Source organism: Elgaria multicarinata, chromosome 4 (assembly GCF_023053635.1).
Source record: "Elgaria multicarinata webbii isolate HBS135686 ecotype San Diego chromosome 4, rElgMul1.1.pri, whole genome shotgun sequence".
Lineage (NCBI taxonomy): Eukaryota > Metazoa > Chordata > Lepidosauria > Squamata > Anguidae > Elgaria > Elgaria multicarinata.
Window position 1 is genome coordinate 148097845 of NC_086174.1, and position 19304 is coordinate 148117148.

The 19304-nt window shown below is 42.1% G+C and overlaps 1 protein-coding gene across 5 annotated transcripts in view; it reads right to left on the reverse strand.

Moving 5' to 3' along the window:
• Nucleotides 1-19304, reverse strand: part of KIF16B (kinesin family member 16B) — a 183976-nt gene that overhangs the window by 135031 nt on the left and 29641 nt on the right. For all 5 annotated transcript variants that reach the window (XM_063125353.1, XM_063125354.1, XM_063125352.1 and 2 more), the window contains 6 exons: nucleotides 15456-15565; nucleotides 13928-14070; nucleotides 11864-12032; nucleotides 11622-11753; nucleotides 7285-7460; nucleotides 165-230 (listed from right to left, as the gene is read on the reverse strand). In XM_063125353.1, coding sequence (XP_062981423.1) covers nucleotides 165-230; nucleotides 7285-7460; nucleotides 11622-11753; nucleotides 11864-12032; nucleotides 13928-14070; nucleotides 15456-15565 — 796 coding nt within the window. The remainder of the gene's footprint in view (nucleotides 1-164; nucleotides 231-7284; nucleotides 7461-11621; nucleotides 11754-11863; nucleotides 12033-13927; nucleotides 14071-15455; nucleotides 15566-19304) is intronic.

A 19304-nucleotide genomic window follows, 5' to 3' on the forward strand; every position in this document is an offset into this window, starting at 1 on the left:
AGCCATCATGACTAGTAACTATGGAGAGAAAGACTGAATTCCTATGCACCCTGATGAGGGAGTAACTCGCACTGAATTCAATGGGATTTACTTCTAAGTAGACATGCATAAGACTGTGCTGAAAGCATTGGGGGTTTTAAGTCATGTGTCAAAGTAAAACTTACTCTTGCTTCATTCTGCTGAAGCTTTTCTTCCATACTTAACGCTGTTGGTGAATCCAGAAGTGCGATCTAGATAAAGAAACACTATTATACTGCAAGCTATACGCTACCCTGTACCACATTTTTATACCACTGTCCTGAAACTAGTCTCATACCAATAAGTTCTACTGGTTTAGCTAATGTTACTAACTTAAAATCATCCAGACATGCTGAAACTTCAAGGGAGGGAGAGAGATCCCAATGGAGTATTAAAAGAATGGCGAACACTTTGTTTTTATGTGAAAAACAGGGTCATTGATTGCAGTTTGCGCCATAACTCTCAGACGGCATCTCGCAGAAGACAAGTGCCTTTATGCAAGTGCAAAAGTTGCCAGCTTTCCCTTTCCTTTAGGAAACAGGCATACATATGAAGAAGGTTTAAAAAATGTACATAATAGGTACAAACAAATTCGGCAGCATCTTGCTAGACATTTCCTAGCTCCTGTTCAAAGTGCAGAACGGAACATTGGTACTTACCGAGAAGGTTCCTTCTGGGTTGGTGTGCGGAAGGCATCCCACAATGGGTTAACTCCCCCTATCGCCCAGGAAAAGCAGGGACTCACATGACTGAGTTTTAAGCCCTCTATTGGTCTGAAGCTCCTCCTAGCCAGTTCCGTCCATGGCTAAAGCTCAAAAATTGAGAAAGGAAGCATCTCTTTGTATCATAGGTAAGGAAGAGAACAGATAACTTATTAGTAAGTACTTAGAAATCAATCTGAGAGTACAAACTTTGAGGATCCTTAGGAAAAGGTCTGGCCGGCTAAATGCAGAGACAAGTGGCCTGATAGGCTCGGTGGTGTTTCAGGGTGTGGTTGGGATGCCTTCCGCACACCAACCCAGAAGGAACCTTCTCGGTAAGTACCAATGTTCCGTTCTCCAGGTTGGTGTGAGGAAGGCATCCCACAATGGGATATGCAAAAGCTAAAACCCCTTATCTGGGTGGGAAAATCTTAAGCCGAGTCTATTGTAGTCCTACAATCTGCTGGAGGACTCTCCTGCCAAAGGAGGCATCCGCTGAGGCATATGTGTCTATTTTGTAATGTCTTATGAAGGAATTAGGACTTGTCCAGGTGGCCGCCTTGCAGATTTCTGCCAGAGGGGCATTAGTACTTAAGGCGGCTGATGTGGCTGCTGCTCTAGTGGAGTGAGCTGTGACTCCTAATGGCTTGGGGAGGCATGAGGCCTCATAGGCCGAAAAAATACATGCTTTTAACCACCTAGCTAGGGTAGATCTGGTAACCTTCTTGCCCATAGCCACAGGGTGAAAAGAAACAAACAGTGAATCAGATTTTCGAAAGGACTCCGTCCTTTTTAAGTAAACTTTAATGGCTCTGCGGACATCCAGCTTGTGCCAGGCCTTCTCCTGTGGATGAGAAGGGTTAGGACAAAAAGATGGCAGAATAAGCTCCTGTGACCTATGGAATAGCGTGTTGACCTTAGGGATAAAGGTCGGGTCTGTTCGAAGGACGACAGAATCCTTATGGAAGGTGATGAGGCCTTTTCTGATTGAGATGGCAGATAACTCTGAGATTCTGCGAGCAGATGTTATGGCCACAAGGAAAAGAACTTTTTGTGACAAAATGCGTAGTGGAATAGAGGCAATTGGTTCGAAGGGAGGTTTAGTCAATGAAGAAAGTACAACATGTAGGCTCCAGGAAGGAAACCTATGGACAATGGGAGGACTCTTGAGTGCTGCTCCACGGAGGAATCTTTTGATGTGAGGGTGTGAACTTAGTGGCTGCCTACCAGGCCTGGAAAGGACTGATGACAGGGCTGACGTTTGCCTGCGCAGGGTACCCGGTTTTAAACCCATCTGAAGGCCTTGTTGGAGAAAGGCTAGGAGTTCCTTGACACCTGTTGCACGTGGAATAAGCTTCTCCCTTTCACTCCACCTGCAGAAGGACTTCCAGGTTGTTTCGTAAATTCTGGTGGTGGAGTCCTTGCGGGATGCCAGCAGGGTGGATATGACATCCTCAGAATAACCCAGAGTTAAGTAGATGGACCTCTCAGCAGCCAGGCGGCTAGTTGGAGCCAATTTGGGTCTGGGTGCAGTACTGGTCCCTGAGACAAGAGATCTGAGATCTGGGGCAGGAACCATGGACCTTGCACTGCTAGGGCTAGAAACTCGGAGAACCAGGGGCGTCGGGGCCAGAAGGGGGCTACTAGGACTACAGTGGCTTGTTCCTTTCTGAATTTTTGTAGAACTCTGGCTAAGAGGGGGATTGGAGGGAATGCGTAGAGCCTCTCTTTCGGCCAGTTGATATATAGTGCATCTATCCCTTCGGCTCCGTAAGACTGGAATCTGGAGAGAAATCTTGGCAGCTTGTGGTTGTGCCTGGATGCAAACCAGCGTTAGTGGGCCGAAATGGTGTATGATTCTCTGGAAGACTGCTGGATGTAGGCTCCATTCCCCTGGGTCTATTTGTTGCCGACTCAGATAGTCTGCTGTATGGTTCAGGGTCCCTTTGATGTGTTGGGCTGATATAGAGGCTAAGTTCTGTTCGGCCCATAATAGCATGCTCTGGGCCTCCAGGTGTAGGGAGAGGGATTTGGAACCCCCTTGACGTGTTATGTGGGCTCGTGTTGTTGTGTTGTCCGTTCTGACTAGGACATGAGAATGTTGCAGATGGCGTGAGAATGCTTTTAGACCCAGGTGTACTGCCCTGAGCTCCAGCCAGTTGATGCTGTGGCATTTTTCCTCTGCATTCCATTTTCCTTGGGCCAGGAGAGAGTTGCAGTGGGCTCCCCACCCTTCGAGGCTGGCATCTGTTGTCAGCAAGATCCTCTGAGGCTCCTGGAAGGGGCTGCCCACCTGCAGATTTTGGAGGTCTTGCCACCACATGAGGGAGTCTCTGACGTGCAGAGGGAGAAGTATTGGGAGGCGATCCCTCCTTGCTATTTGAGCTTGGAAGGGTAATAGGAACCACTGAAGGGGGCGAGAATGCAGCCTGGCCCATGGGAAAATGCCGAGGCATGAGATCATTAAACCCAGAAGATGCGCAGCATCCATTAAGTTGGTTATTCTTTGCCGATGAATTGCCCTTGCGCGGTCCTGAAGCTTGACTATTCTCTCTGGGGAGAGGAATATTAAACCCTTGGAGGTGTCGATGAGTGCTCCTAGATGAGGGAGGACCTGGGTGGGTGTGAGATGGCTCTTTTTTCTGTTTATGACAAAGCTGTGTCTTTCTAGGCCCTCGACAGTTGTCTGTAGATCCTGCGAGGCTTTCTGACTGGAAACAGAACGGATAAGAAGGTCGTCCAAATATGGATAAATATGCACGCCCTTTAGCCGGAGATGAGCTATTAGTGTCACCATGATCTTGGTGAAGATGCGGGGTGCCGAGGATAGGCCAAATGGAAGTGCTTTGTACTGGTAATGATAGTTCTGGTACATGAAGCGTAGGAATTTTCTGTGAGGTAGTGAGATGGGAATATGCAGATATGCCTCTGTGAGGTCTATGGAAGTCAAATATTCTGCTTTGTGAAGGGCTTCTTTGATGGTTTGCAATGTCTCTATACGGAATTTTCGATATTTGACAAACCTGTTCAGATGCTTGAGGTCCAGAATTGGTCTCCAGCCTTTGCCCTTTTTGGCTACTAGAAATAAGATGGAATAAATACCTTCGTATTTTTCTATGGATGGTACTGGTTCTATCGCTCCTATTTGAAGTAGATGCTGTATGGCGGTAGATATGATGTGATTCTTGGTGGTGGATTGTGATGTGGGGGATGGGATGAACCGAGAGAGAGGTTGTTTCCAAAACTCTATGAGATAACCATGGGAGATGGTGTCCAGGACCCAGCGATCGTCTGTGGATTGTTCCCATGCTGGGAGGAAATGTTGAAGTCTCCCCCCGATGAAGGTTTCCCTGGCGTCAGAACTGCTGTCGTCCAGACTTTGAGGTCTGGAAAGTAGAAGGGGGTTTGGCAGAAGCGCTAGAGGAGTTGGCGCTTCTGGGCTGAAAGCGGGATCTGGACCATGCTGGTTTAGGAAACCTGTAGCTTTTGGATTGAAAGGAAGATTGGTTAGTGGTCCGGAATGGGCGAAAGGATGTATAAGACCGGATGAGTTTTTTATCTTCTCGCCGGAAGGATGAAGGCATAACTTTTTTCTTATGCTTAGTCTCTATGAGGACATCTTTTAAGGCCTCTTCTCCAAAAAGGTGTGCACCTGTGAAAGGTACAGTCGCAAGATTTCCCCTTGAGGGAAGGATCAACATTCCAGTGCTTAAGCCAAATGGAACGTCTGGCCACATTAGCAGCTGTTATGGAGCGGGCTGAAAACTGAAGAGCATCTTGTGTAGCATCAGCCAGGAAGGCAAAAGATTTAGAGTTTGAGCAGTCCTCTGTATAAAGTAGGCTGATCTAATTCCTTATTGTTTATTATGTCTTCCACCCATAAGATGGAAGCTCTAGCGAAAAAAGATGATACTGCTGAGGCCCTTAAAGCTAATGCTGAAGCTTCATGCGCCTTTTTTAAAGCTGTATCTGATCTTCTTTCCCCGTGGTCTTTTAGGGGAAAGTCACCATCTTTTGGCAATACAGCACCTGAGAGCAAGGCCGCCACAGGGGCATCTACTAATGGGATTTTTAATTCTTCCATCACATTGTGAGGAAGAGTATAAAACCTCTGCGCTGTACTGACTCCCTTTTTTCCCTGGAGGGGAGATTTCCACTCCTCCTTCATTAATTTATTAAAGGAATTGGGAAAAGGTACCTCTCTGGTGGTTGGCTTGGGTTCTGGAAACATCGCTGCCCCTCTAGATAAAGATTGCTGTTTGTCGGGTTGTACTGGCTCACTAGCTAGAGAGACAATTGCTTTGGACAATAAAGGTAAAAAATCCTCTTTGTTAAAGAATCGATCAGCCGAGATATGGTCTGTAATTTCTATGTCTGACCATCCACCCTCCTCTCCTTCTGAAAAGAACTCCTGCAGTGACATTATGGAGGAATCACTGTCATGGTGGGGCTCAGCCAAGGGGGTCTTGGATTTGTTAGAGCGACCTTTGGCTATGGAGTGTGGGTCTGGAGAGTCGTCCCCAGAGCCTGCTGATGAGTGCAGACTATGGGAAGAATTGGGCTGTTTTGACCTGAAAGCCTTCTTTTTGTTTTTTGTTTTATCATTGTTTTTATTTTTGTTTTCTAATTGTGGAGGAGGAGAGGAGGAAGACTCAGAAGTGTGCAAGCTTCTGGTGCGTTTTGCAGAACGGCTTGATCTCAAGGTTTGCTTGTCTAACAAATGGTCAGACAGATTATCCAGTACTGCCTTAGTGATCTGTGCTAAAACAGATTTATCTATTTGAGCCATGCTTAGGATAGGCGTTGGGGCTATCTCATTATTCTGTGTCTGAGCAATGGAGGAGGTGGAAGGAGGAGGGGCTTCCCTTTGCAAGTTGGAATCGAAACTGCAACTCAAAATGGCCGCCCGCTTTGTTTGGCGGGAAACATCCACGTGGGGGAGAAAGAATGGATTTGATCTCACCCTTGATGCTGTTGGAGCATCTAGCTGCTCCGTTGCTTCCTCCTCTTGTTCTGAGTGGAGAGGGTGGCGTGCTGAGCCCCCGACTCCCTCAGTCTCAGCCGCATCTTTTGAGGCTGGGATCACACCATTCCTGGTGTGTAAGAGACTCAGCGAGGGGCCTTGGCCTCCGGGCTGGTGATCTCTTTGATCCTCCGTGGCTGGGAGACTCAGTAGGCAGCCTAAGCCGGCAAACTGGTTGTCTCCTTGACCTTTCTGGCAGGTCATCCTTTTGTCTGCTGATGGCTTCCTAACGACTCTCACATGAGTCGTTGTTTTCTTTTTCTTTTGAGGCTTCGAAATGGTTTTCTTTTCTTTGCCGGAGGGGTCATGGAGAATGATAGGCAAGCGGCAGAGAAAAAGAAGCAGAAAAGGTTTTGTTGTTGTTGTTGTTGTTTTGTTTTTTGGTAAGAGAGGATGAAAAAATAAAGCCTGGTTATAAGAAAGAAAGTCAAAGAGGTAAGAAGTTTAAAAGGTGTTAGAAATAGAGATAAGTATAGGCTTGAGATAGGAGGAGATGAGAAGTAGCTCTGTCCTGGGCGAAAAGCAGGGACGAACTGGCTAGGAGGAGCTTCAGACCAATAGAGGGCTTAAAACTCAGTCATGTGAGTCCCTGCTTTTCCTGGGCGATAGGGGGAGTTAACCCATTGTGGGATGCTTTCCTCACACCAACCTGGAGAACAGGCGGTGCAGGTCTGTTGGGTATCCATGTCTAGCTTGCCACTTTCCCCACATTACCCAGTCCCACACTTTGTTTTCTGCTCCCCCATACCACTTGGTCCAATTTTCTTCTCTCCAACCCACCTTCTCTTTCTACTGACCAATTCTCTTGTTCTTTTCTTTTACCCACAACCCCCACGCTATTTACACATCCTTTGACCTCTGCATGTCACTAATTCAACTCTTAATCTCTGCTTGCTCCTTTGAAATCCTTTTGTTGCCACCCCAACCTATTCCTCACTGTGAGGCCCAACCCTTATGCAAAGGATATATAGTGCTTCCTAGTGGAAGATTTAGTGGAAATGCTTGGTTCTGGAAGGAGGCAGGTCACCGGAGTTCCTTTATACGAACTCCACTGACCTAACTCCTTCCAGAAACAAGTATTTCCACTCATTTGGGGTTAAACTTGGAAGCACTAAATCTCCCTTGTGTAAGCAGTGGGTGTCACTTGCAGAAGGGAATCTGCAGGGCAGAGAAGTATCAGCAGGCGGGTAAGCACCCAGATGAATACAGCCTTCTGTACTATAGCATATGTACTGGAGTGTACAGACTATAGGGTATATACAGAAGAGCAGAGAACTGGACTCTTTAATAAGCAAAATTACAAAATGTTTACTTTTAATGTGTTTGTGTCAGTTAATCCTCAAAAAGTTACAATAAAAAAAGAAATAATATGAAGACATTGCCTTAGATTATTCACTAACCAAAGGCAAACAGTGTTAAGAAAATATCTGACCTAGACTGATTTATACACACCAGTGTAATTTAGAAAGAGCATCTTCCTTAATTTATAGAAACAGATGGTGTCACGCAAAGAAACCACTCATGTCTCAAGTGCCAGCTAACCTGATTCCCCTGAGCAAGAAGAGTTTTCAGTCGGGCTATTTCAGCTCGAAGCTCACGAATTAGCTTGACGTTTGGATCCTCATTAATAGTAGGCTTGTTGATTATGTTTTTAGCTCGGTTTGCATAGCGAAGGGTGCTTAAAGTTTCTCCATAATTGACATCAGCAGGTGAAATAGCTGAGGAGAATGAAGTCATAATTATGTTATATGAATACAAGGTTCCATTTAGAAGTCCTAAAAGCCCCTTGTGAGTGGAGAGAAAGCAAATGATGTATTTCACAATGATTAGGATGACATTTCAGAAAATTTGTATTAATTTGCTTGATATTTGTATACATGGCTTTAATAGCAAGCATATGCTTCACCATGAACCATTTCAACCTTCTATGAGAAGGAAGGTGTAGTATCCCTATAAATGTATAATGGCCTAATTTGGTCTTATCTAGATCAAAGAGTTTTATGACACCTTAAAGACCAATAAATTTATTGTGACATAAATTTGAGGAGTCCTAATATTGACACAAATATTTTGTTTTCTGCCTTGCTTCAACTAATGAAACAGGTTCACTTTCTAGTATCTTGTATAATAATGCCTAGATCAAGCAACAGGCAGGCTTCAAGGCACTCTCATGCAGCTCTCAACTGAAGAGCGTTATTGATGAAAACAAGGCACCTTGTGCTTTCTGAGTGTTGCGCTTTGTGCTGTGGTGTGGTGTGGCAGTGGGTGGGAGGAAGCATAGCCTAAGTGAGGGTCGTAGCTCAATGGTAGAGCACATGCTTTTCATGCAGAAGGTCCCAGGTTCAATCTAAAGTATTCCAGATAGGGCAGGAAAAACTCCTGCCTGAAACCTGGGGAGCCGTTGCCAATCAGTACTGACAATACTGGGCTACATGACTCAGTATGAGATAGCTTCCTATGTTCTTCTGAGCAGTGCAGTAGTCTATGTGCTGCAGCAAGAGCAGGAGCAGGCCAGCCACTTCACTCACTTGTCCCTCTCCTAGACAGACACTACAATGAGTTGTAGCCCAGACCTGCCTCTCTGCCTCTTGCTTATGAATTCAAAGTAATGTCTCATGGCCAATATCGGTCTGCAAAAGCTTATGAGCTGCACTTCCTCCAGTGACACTTTCGCAAAGACAAAAGGGAGGGAGTTGGCGATCACGCGGAAGAGGAGGCCGGCGATTGTGTGGAGGAGGAGGCAATGGCGACAGCTACTTCCGTAATTCCTGCTGCTGTATGTACAGCCCTCCCCGGCACTGGATGCTGGGAGGTGTAGGCTGTATGGGGGGGGGCCTAGGGCTGTGCAATAAAATGGCGGATCCGTCCTAAAATGGAGGATCCATCCTAAGACGGCCTCTGTGATTCTGATTTCCAAATCTGAGTCCTGCAGCTTGCACAGCACTAGTTTAAAGATACCTTTTTAAATCCACTTTCATGTTTTAGCTGCTTTGATACTTACCTCTCTTTTCAAAAGTTATTTTAAATTATTGTTGCTGCTTAATGTGTTATCAATGGTTTTATTGTGTTTGTTTTACAATGCATGTTGCCCTTGGCTATAGGATGACTCATAAATTGAGTCAGTAGGGTATTTTGAAAGTTTTCCTGTAAAGACAGCAGTATTAAACAATAAATAGCACCACTGCTTAATACAGGGGTCCCCAACGTTTTTGGACCTGTGAGCACATTTGGGAATTGAGAAACTGTTGTGGGTGCCACCACAAAGTAGCTCCTATTGAGGATACGGCTAGTCACATAATGGCTGCCGTGGGGACCTGGCTGATCAAAAGAGGTGTGTTTGTGTGAAGAACTGGCAAGGCTAGAGGGAAGGGGAAATAGCAAGGCAAAAGGGTAGAGGTCAGAGAAAGAGCAAGGAGAGGAGGGGGGGACAGCAAGGTAAAGAGGTGGGAGGTTGCCCACTTTCACCGGTTTTATTTGTATTGGTTATAGAACTATTGGTGAACGTGATAAGAGAAGATGACGCGATTGAGGAAATAGGATGGAAGGAGGAAATTAAAATAAATATGTTTGCAGATGATACGGTATTAACAATTAAGAATCCATTGAAGAAAATGGATAGAACAAAACATCATCTGAGGGAATTTGAGGAGGTGACGGGATTAAAAATAAATTGGACAAAGTCAGAGATGATGTTGTTCAATTATAGTAAAAAAGAAGAGAGTCAGAGAGTAAAGAGAAAAATATGAAAGTTAAAGAAATAATAAAATATCTAGGAATCAGGTTCACTAGGAATTTAGAGGATTTGGAAAAGGAAAACTTAAACAGTTTGAAACAGGAAGTTATGAGTAAATTAGAAAAATATAAAAAGTTAAATTTATCTTGGTTTGGAAGAATAGCCCTTATAAAAATGAGGATTTTACCAAAAGTATTTTTTTTATTTAGAATGATGCCAATAAAGATATCAGAAAAAGAATGAAAAAGTTGGCAAAGTGTAGTAAATAATTTTTGTAATGGAGATAGAAAGGCGAGACTTAATAAAAAAAGTTGGTATGTAACGCAGAAAAAAGGAGGGCTAGGGCTCCCAAACCTAAAGTTATATTCCGTAGCCAATATGTTGAGACATGTGGTAGAAAGTATGATAGGAATAGGAGATTTACGTTGGTTGGAAGATGGAAAGGGAGATGATATAGAATGGAAATTAGAAAATATATTTTTTAGAGATTATGCAAAAAAATGGGGGGAAGAAATAGAGAACCCTCTTTTAAAAAATCACTGGGAAATACGGTGAATATATAAAAAGGACTTAGCTCCGAGTATTTCCCCAATATCACCAGTGATAATAATGAGGAACTTTCCGGAAAATTTAAAAAAAGAGTTGGGAAAAAGTCTAAAAGAAGGAAAGGTAATGAAGTTAAAAGACTGGTTAGAAAGGATGAAAACTAGGGAAGAAATAAAGGAGAGGTTAAAAGAAGGAAATATATCGTGGTTAAATTATATTCAATTAGAACAGTGGACGAAGAAATGGTTAAAAGATAATGGAGAGTGTAGAGGAATTACCAAGTTTGAGGAGTTGATTTTAAAAAAAGAAAATGAGAAAAGAGAAAATAAATCAATAAAAAGTCTAACGAGCGAAATATATAGACTATTATTAGTGGAAAAGGGAGAGACGGAAAGTATAGGCAAGATGGTATGGTAAACTGATTTGAAGGAACAAATAGGGCAACAGAGTTGGAAAGGGATATGGAAACGAGTGTTGAGAAACATGTCCGTGAGGATAAAAGAAAATTATTACAAGCTTGTCTGGAGGTGGTACCTAACCCCTGTGAAATTAAATATGATAAATAAATCGAATTCAGCATTATGTTGGAGAGGTTGTCAAGAGAAAGGATCGTATTTACATATATGGTGGGAATGTGAATTTGTACAAAAATTATGGAAAATGGTGTTTAATGAGATAAAATAAATTATAGGAATGGAGATAGAAGGGACACCTACTGTGGCATTGTTATCAGTTTATGGAGGATTGAATTGTAATCAAGAGAAAAAAGAATTGATAACAAATTTGTTAACAGCAGCAAGATTAATGATATCCAGGAACTGGAAGGTTCAAGGGGATTATCATATAGAAGATTGGTATAAAGAAAAATGGGATATTGCTATTAACGATAAATTAACATGTAACATGAGAGTCAGAAGAGGAATAATAAAAACGAATGATTTTGAAGAAATATGGAAACAGTTTTTAGATTTTGTACTATTAAAGGGGAGAGGGAAAACACCTCCAGAGGAAGTAATGAGATTTTGGAAATATGAATAAGATCCCGTGGTTGGGGGGAGCACATTAATGTTAATCATAGACTATATGAATTGGAATCAAGTTAAAATATGTTTATTAAATTGTTTATTTTATAATATTGTGTATTATGGGGTAGTGTTTTATATTGTATTGTTTGTATTGTTTGGAAGTTTAGAAAAATAAAAAATTATTATAAAAAAAAAGAGGAGGGGGGAAGAGAAGTAGCTAAGCTAGAGGCTGGGAGTGGAGAGACAGAGAACGAGCAAGGGGGGAAGTTTGTGCAGTGCAGCCAGGAAGCAACTCTTTCCTTCTTTTCTTGTCTGCTCAACCTGCTGATTAGCAGCAGGTTCAGGAAGGAAAAGCTAGCACCCTGAAAGAAGCAGGGGTGGGTTTTTTTTATTTTTAAAAATAAATTTGAGCGGGGAGTGGAGAGCTTCACAGGTGTTGTTGGACGTCCACACAGGTGCTGCGTTGGGGAACCCTGGATTAATGAATAATTTATAATGCGAATCAGCTGGATTTGCAAAAAGCCTTTTGTCAAAGCTAAAGCACTGAGAATTCACGTAATCTGAAAGTCACTCACTTGCAATCATTATTGTTTTAGAGTTTCCTCCTAGGCTATCTTTCAAAAGCCATGTCAAAACAGAATCCCTGTAAGGCACAAATACTTGCTTCTTCTTTGTAAGAGGGTTTGAGGCGTCCTGAGATAGATCAGCTGTGAAGGAGGAAAACAGTAAGGCAGCATTTACATTGGAGATGGCTAGATAACAAGCTCAGTCCTCACTTTAGCATGCAACAAATTCGAACAAAAACAAAGAGACATACCTAAGGCAGAAATTACGTTTCCCAGAGTAACTAGGGATTTGTTAATATTTCCTCCTTCTTTTAATCTAACACCTGTAGCACCAGTGGCATCAGCTCTCTCACTTCCAGCAAGGTCTACCAGATGTATTTTGCTTACCGTCTCGCATGGCATTTCAGCATCAAACTTAGCCTACAGAAAACAACAAGAACATGTTTCCCTATGAAACTATGAAGTGTTTAAAAATGGGAGGGATGGGGAAAACTTGTTTTATTTCTCAGAAATGCAGGTGTACTAGGAGTATAACATCCTTGGAACAGTTCTATTCCAAACGCTCAAGTAACACACTAGATCAAATAAACGCTTCTTCCTTTTCCAAAACACACATGTGCCAGCAAAACAGAAATACCTTGAAATCCAATAAATCCACATTTTCAACATATATATTTCTCTTTGCAGCTCTTTGGGTGGGAGGGGAATTATTTTAGTTTAGATTTAGAAACTACATGTATAAAGCTGCATTACCATTCTGCCAAGATGAGAAAGTGCCCCACACGTGTTCTACTTATATTTTCAAATAGCAGTATTAAAATGCAGAGTTTGTTTTCCTATCAACTGGTGATTGTGGCTGATCAAGTTATTTAGCCATACCTCCTTCCACCCTTGCCTAGAGGAATGCAATCCTGCAAACTTCATCCCCCACCTGCTCCACCCCAAACCTATGAAGCTCACAAGCACAAGATAGCAACTTAATATTCTGGCTTGAACCACAGCTCCTAATACAAATGGGTCATGAGAGTGTTAACTAATCTTCTCTCTAGAGTAGTCAGAGTTTAATCCTTCATTTATGAAAAAGGGATCTGTGAACACTTAGTAAATAATATTGCAGGAAAACAGGAGATGAAAGAATAGAAATACAGCCATCTTTCCCTTTGGGCTCTAAATCTACCTTATTTGTGTTTGCCAAAGAGTGCACATACTCATCTGAGTTTAGAAGAACATAAGGACTGGAGAAAGACTATCAAACAAGGTAAGACCACCAAACAATTCAAGGAATTTCATAGGTCACTAATAACTGTATATTTTTGCTGGAGTCAAGTTGAGCCACTCTTTGCTCTCTGTTCAGTACATTGACAAAGAGTTAGGTTTAGTTTCCCTTTGTTTGTTTGTTTGTTTGATTATATTTACGAAGGTAGTGCCCTCTCCTTTATTAACTTAATTCTCAATCTCTGCTCCCAGTGCTTAATCACAGGGCCAAAATAAATATTAGACTGTGATCAGATCTCCCAACAACTTTCACTCTAAAGGAGGTTTTCAGGCCTCCAAATGTGATCAGATTAGCAACACTGGAAGAGGGATCAACTGTGCAGTTCTCCTAACTTAAATACCTTCCCCAAAGGTGCTCTTAGCCCCATAACTAGAAAATCGAGGCTAAAAGTAGCTGGGGGGGGGGGAGTAGACCGGGGAAAAGGCAAGGAGAGAAGTGTTAAATTCCCCTCCCAGAGTGCCACTCTCCAATGAAGCATGGAGCCCCGAGCCCAATTTAAAGGTACATTAAAAAAAGAAGAAAAAGAAACCTCTGCCAAAGCTGATCCTACAAAATCATTGTCCTGGCAGAGTTTTGTGCTTGAACAGATGAAGATGAGAGTGCCTCCTCCCCAATGTAAAAGAACCAGAACACCTGTATTTTGGATTGGAAATAACATCTAGAGATTAACAGTGCAATCCTATGCATGTTTAGACAGAAAACAAGTCCTAGAACTGTCAGCATTCCCCTGCCAGCATGGCTGGGTGGGGAATGCTGGAAGTTCTAGGACTTTTTTCTGTCTAAACAGCATAGAATTATGCCTCAGGAGATTTACATCTGAAAAGGCTTCAGCCAAAGCACCCCTCTTTTCTGAAACACTGCATTAATTATATGTGTCTTCTTCCCAAACTGGAGTGAAATGTGCTGCCATTTAATTCATTAGGCAGGGGAAGGCCATTTTTCAAGTCCCTTCTCATTCTCAATGGGACCTGAATCTGAGTTGCAACTTGATAACGCTATTCAAGGAATTTCATAGTCCACTAATAACTACTTCTTTTACCTGAGTAAAGTTGATTGTGAAAATGGCATGAGATCTGCTGCTAACATCATTCATTCCAGTTGCAGCAGTGGTCCGATTTATGTTTCCTGCTTCCATAAGCTCTTCTACATCGCTATAATTTTGAACTAAATGCTTAGACAAATCTAATAAAAACACAAGAAGGATGAATACTTAGGCTGCAAGCTTTAACCGATTAAATATGTTACACACATATGTTATATCTGTGCGTATGTTATAAACAGATGTTATATCTGAACTAGAAAGGTCAAAGAAATCCGCAATGGAGCAAAATGAGTTTGGATTTTTATTACTTCAAGACACAGATTCTACAACAGATCGGTTTTATCCCATCTGGATGTATTCTGTAGAACTGTGGGCCATTTTCTACAATTTTCCAAAATTTTGAACAAATTTAGTAATAGAAAATATGCAAAATAAAAAATGACTGAAAATGCGCATTTGCTAAAGCGTGAAAATGTGCATGGAGGGGGAGGATGTGCATTTTCACAAGCAGAAATATGCACAAGTGCAAATTTGCACAAAGCAAATTTGGAAACTAAACAAAAAAATCCAATGATGGAATGAAAGGTGTCTGAAACACAAACAGAACAGGTTTTGCACATCCCATACTCCTTTAATCTAAACATCGCTTAGAAATGTCTTTAATATGAACAATTCTTAAATATTGTTAAATAAATAAATAAATAAATAAAAGACTACAAGGGCAGCTGCAATTAATTAGGCAACGGATATATTTTTAAACTGCTGCTTTTAATAAGTTTTTAAAAATACTGCAGATGGCAGACATAATCGTAGAAGAAACAGTCCCACACAGAAGGCAATCCCTCTTCTAAGATGGCACCTGATGCAAAATATGCATTCACCATCTAAAACTAAAATATATTTATTCGTCAAAACTATGGCTTAGTCTATGTAACTGATTTAAATTCATTTGATTAATTAAGATTGCTTGAATTGGCAGTTTGCGCTAATGACTACCAAGTTAAATAAAACTTAAGAACGTATTTGAGAGTGGGGGGAAACACCCTAAGCTCATTTTTATAATGCACAATAGAGCAGAAACCAGATCACAAGTATAAGATTACCATAATTCTTTTAGCAGCAGAAAGACTGCTAGGCATCTTAAAAGTACGGAAGGGCAGCCTGAAGAGAAATCTGCAGTCTTCCTCAACATTTTGTACCCTCAAGACACTATGGCATAAATTGGAAGGGGATGGATTAAGCCAATTAAATTCTAATATGTGCTCTTCCATCACAAGTTCCTTTGATTTATAAGTCAGACCCATCATTAGTCTCAAATTAGTTAGTAGGACATCACACACCAGAAGAAATCTTTAAAATTTACATAGTGACTGGGGACAAACTACACACAAATTAGCAGACCCAAATAGGGATCATAGAGTTTTATAACTTCATTTATACTGGCCTTCAGTTTATAACCAAGACAAATTTATTCAATTAATCATATGACTGGATACCAAAGCATATTAGGCTGTTTAAATCCCACCTTCAACATAAGGGCCTTCTTTTGGATGCTCACGAATTCTTAAATTATTTGTTTTTGAAGATTTGCGCCTCAGTAAATCTCTAACATGTTCATTGTAAATTTCCAGGTAACTGAAAAATGAAAAGAAAAAAAAAGTACTTTAAATTAGAAGGTCAATAAACACAAATCTTCTACCTGAATCATATACAAACTTCATACAAATATATATGGACTTCAGTCACAAACCTAAATGAGTTGTAATCAACTTTCAGTTGTACAGGTGAGGTGGTCTTAAAGACTTTACTGTTAAGTATTTGAGAGCCAGGGTAGCCTAATGCATAGAAATTTGAACTCAATTCTGAGTTCGTCCCAAATGTCATCAGGTGATCTGTCCAATTCACTATCCTTCAGCAATCCCAGCACCACCTCAGGAGGATCCTAACTGTTTGGGACAGCTTTCCAATGGGCTGCAGGGGGAGAGGAGAACAGCAAAATCTGTCTCTCCCCATTCCTCTAGCAGGAGAGTCTTGTGGAAGACATGGGTAATTTAGAACCAACCCTATGACACATTTTAAAGGAGAAGGGGCCAACTTGTGGCCCTCCAGATGTTTCAGCTTTTAACCACTGATGCTATGGAAAAAATATCTCTTCTGAACCTATTCCCCTAAAAAAATATTTTGTGCCAACTTTACAATGTGGATTTTCTAGAAAAGTTCGAACTGGAAAATGCTTATATGGAATTTAAGGTAATTTGCATTAGTAATTTTCTGATGCCCTAGAGAATGGTTGGATTTAGCATGTTTATTTTATTTGTATTTAGTAAAAAAATAACATGCATATACCCCATGTTAATGTTTTGTCCCAATTTGAAGAGCAGCTGCAATTAAGCTCAGCAGAGAAGCTGCAATTAAGCTCAGCAGAGAAGCTGTTGAGCAACATTGATTGGTCTGTTTGAATTTGAGCATCTGCTCCGCCTCTTTTAGGTTTTCCAGCCTCCAGTTTGCTGGAGGCGCGAGCCTTTGGCGCGAGCACAAGGGCTCTCGGCCTGAGGCTCTCTGCCGTGGGCGCGAAGCCGGTCAAGCGGAACTTCTACTCCGGAGGAAAAACCCCAGCCGCGGTCCGGTCGCTGCTACTTTCTGATTCAGGACACAATCTTCTCATTTTCTCCTCTCAAGTCTTTTCTCCTCATATCTGTTCCTTATGGCTCGTTCCAATTTCGTCTCTCCTAACTTAGTTCCTATTCGGTGTCTCCCCTCTTCTCAGCTGCCTTTTTCGTGTTCCTTATGGAACTGTCGATCTGTTGCTTCCAAGGCCCCTGTCATTCAGGCCTTGTTTGTCTCTAGGTCTCTTCACCTCCTTGCTCTTACTGAAACCTGGCTTCCTGCCCATGATACCGCCATCTCTGCTGCCCTCTCTCTTGGAGGACTCTCTTTCTCTCACACTAGTCGCCCAGAGGGTCGGGGTGGTGGCGTGGGTCTTTTATTATCTAGTTTGTGCCAGTTCCAGCCTCTTTCCATTCCACCGTCACATTGTTTTTCCTCCTTTGAGGTACATGTGGTGAGGCTTTTCGCTCCATTGCGACTGCGGATTGCAGTTCTGTATCGCCCCCCCAGGCTCATCCTCTAAATTTATCTCTGATTTTGATTCGTGGCTGTCCTTTTTCCTCTCTGATAACTGTCCTACTCTTATTTTGGGTGATTTCAATATTCATGTGAATGACCCTCAAGACGCTGCAGCTCTACGATTTCACTCTATCTTCCTCTTATGATCTTAAGCTTTGGTCTGATGTACCCACACATTCCCTTGGACACTGTCTGGATCTTGTTCTCACTTGGAATTGCTCTGTTTTGGACTTTTCTACTGCTCACTTTCCGTTGTCAGATCATCACCTAGTTTCTTTCAATATTACTCATAATCCTCCTCCTTCACATCCCACTTCTCGCTCTTGTCGTGACTTGCAATCTATCAATTATGAGGCTTTTTCTCAATCTCTAGCCTCCTCTCTTCATTCTGTCTTTTCGGCTGTCTCCTTGGACTCAGCTGTCTCCTTCTTTAATTCCTCCTTATCTTCAACTCTTGATAATCTTGCTCCATCTACAACTCGGATAGTTCGCCCTTCTCAACCCCAACCATGGCTCACCTCTTTCCTACGCTACCTTCGCTCTTGTTCCCGGGCAGCTGAACGCCTTTGGTGCAGGACCAGGGACTGGGCGGACTTTGTCCATTATTATTATTATTATTATTATTATTATTATTATTATTATTTATTTATATAGCACCATCAATGTACATGGTGCTGTACAGAGCACCATGTACAAATTTGTACATGTACAAATGTGCTGTACAAATTTGTACTCTCCTCTTTCTCTTCTGCCATTTCATTGGCCAAACAGCAGTATTACTCAACGCTGATCCAGTCAAATGCTAGACATCCTCAGCGGCTCTTTGCGTCCTTCAATTCTCTTCTGAAGCCTAATCCACCATCTCTCCCCGCCTCTCTGTCTGCTAATAACTTTGCCTCTTTTTTCAATGCTAAAATCCAAACTATTCGCTCTGAGCTGGCTAGCTCTGCTCCTCTTCCAGTTCCTGTTCCTCATCTGTCAGTTCCTCCTGCAAATTTCTCTGCGTTTCCTTCGGTCTCAGCTGATGAACTGTCTACAATACTGCGCTCTTCGAAGCCTTCCACTTGTTCTCGTGATCCGATTCCTTCTCGCGTCTTTATTAATCTGATCCCTGCTATCCTCCCTTCCTTGCTTCATATTATTAATTTTTCTCTGTCCTCTGGTTCATTTCCTTCTGCTTTTAAACATGCTACAGTCTCTCCTATTCTCAAGAAACCTACTCTTGATAGGCTATCTCTGTCTAACTACCAACCTGTCTCTTTGTTGCTGTTTGTTTCAAAGATCCTGGAGCGTGTGGTCTACTGTCGTTGTCTTGATTTTCTTTCTAGTAACTCTGCTCTGGATCCTTTTCAATCTGGATTCCGTCCTTTGCATTCCACTGAAACAGCCCTTACTAAGATTACCAATGATGTTCTTACTGCCAAGTCTAAAGGCCATTATTCCGTTCTTATTCTCCTTGATCTAACTGCAGCCTTTGACACGGTTGATCATGATCTTCTTTTAGATTCCCTTCATGACCTTGGATTTTGTGGCTCTGTCTATAACTGGTTTGCCTCCTATCTAGCGGGTCGCTCTTTCAGCGTGTTGGCTAATGGCAGCTCGTCTTCTTCTTTTCCCCTTTCAGTAGGGGTTCCCCAAGGCTCGGTGCTTGGTCTGTTGTTGTTTTCTTTATACATGTTGCCCTTGGGTAATCTTATTCAATCTCATGGCCTCCAATATCATCTGTATGCCGTTGATACACAATTATATCTTTCATCTCCAGATCTTTCTCCAGATGTTCACGATCGTATCTCGGCATGTCTTTCAGATATCTCAGCTTGGTTGCTTCATCGTCGTTTGAAACTTAATATGGCAAAGACTGAATTGCTTGTTTTTCCTCCTAAACCTTCTCCTCATCTATCATTCTCTCTTACTGTCAATGATGTTACGCTTACTCCAGTCAAGGAAGCTCGTAGTCTTGGCTTTATATTTGATTCCTCGCTCTCCTTTATTCCTCATATTGAGGCAGTAGCTAAATCCTGTCATTTTTTCCTGTATAATATTGCCAAGATTCAATCATTTTTGTCTGTCTCTTCTGCCAAAACTCTTGTTCATGCATTGGTTATTTCTCGGTTGGACTACTGCAACCTTCTTCTCACTGGCCTTCCTTCTTCTCACATCAGTCCGTTGGTTTCTGTTCACCACTCTGCTGCTAAGATCATCTTCTTGGCTCGCTGCTCTGACCATGTAACTCCACTTCTGAAATCTC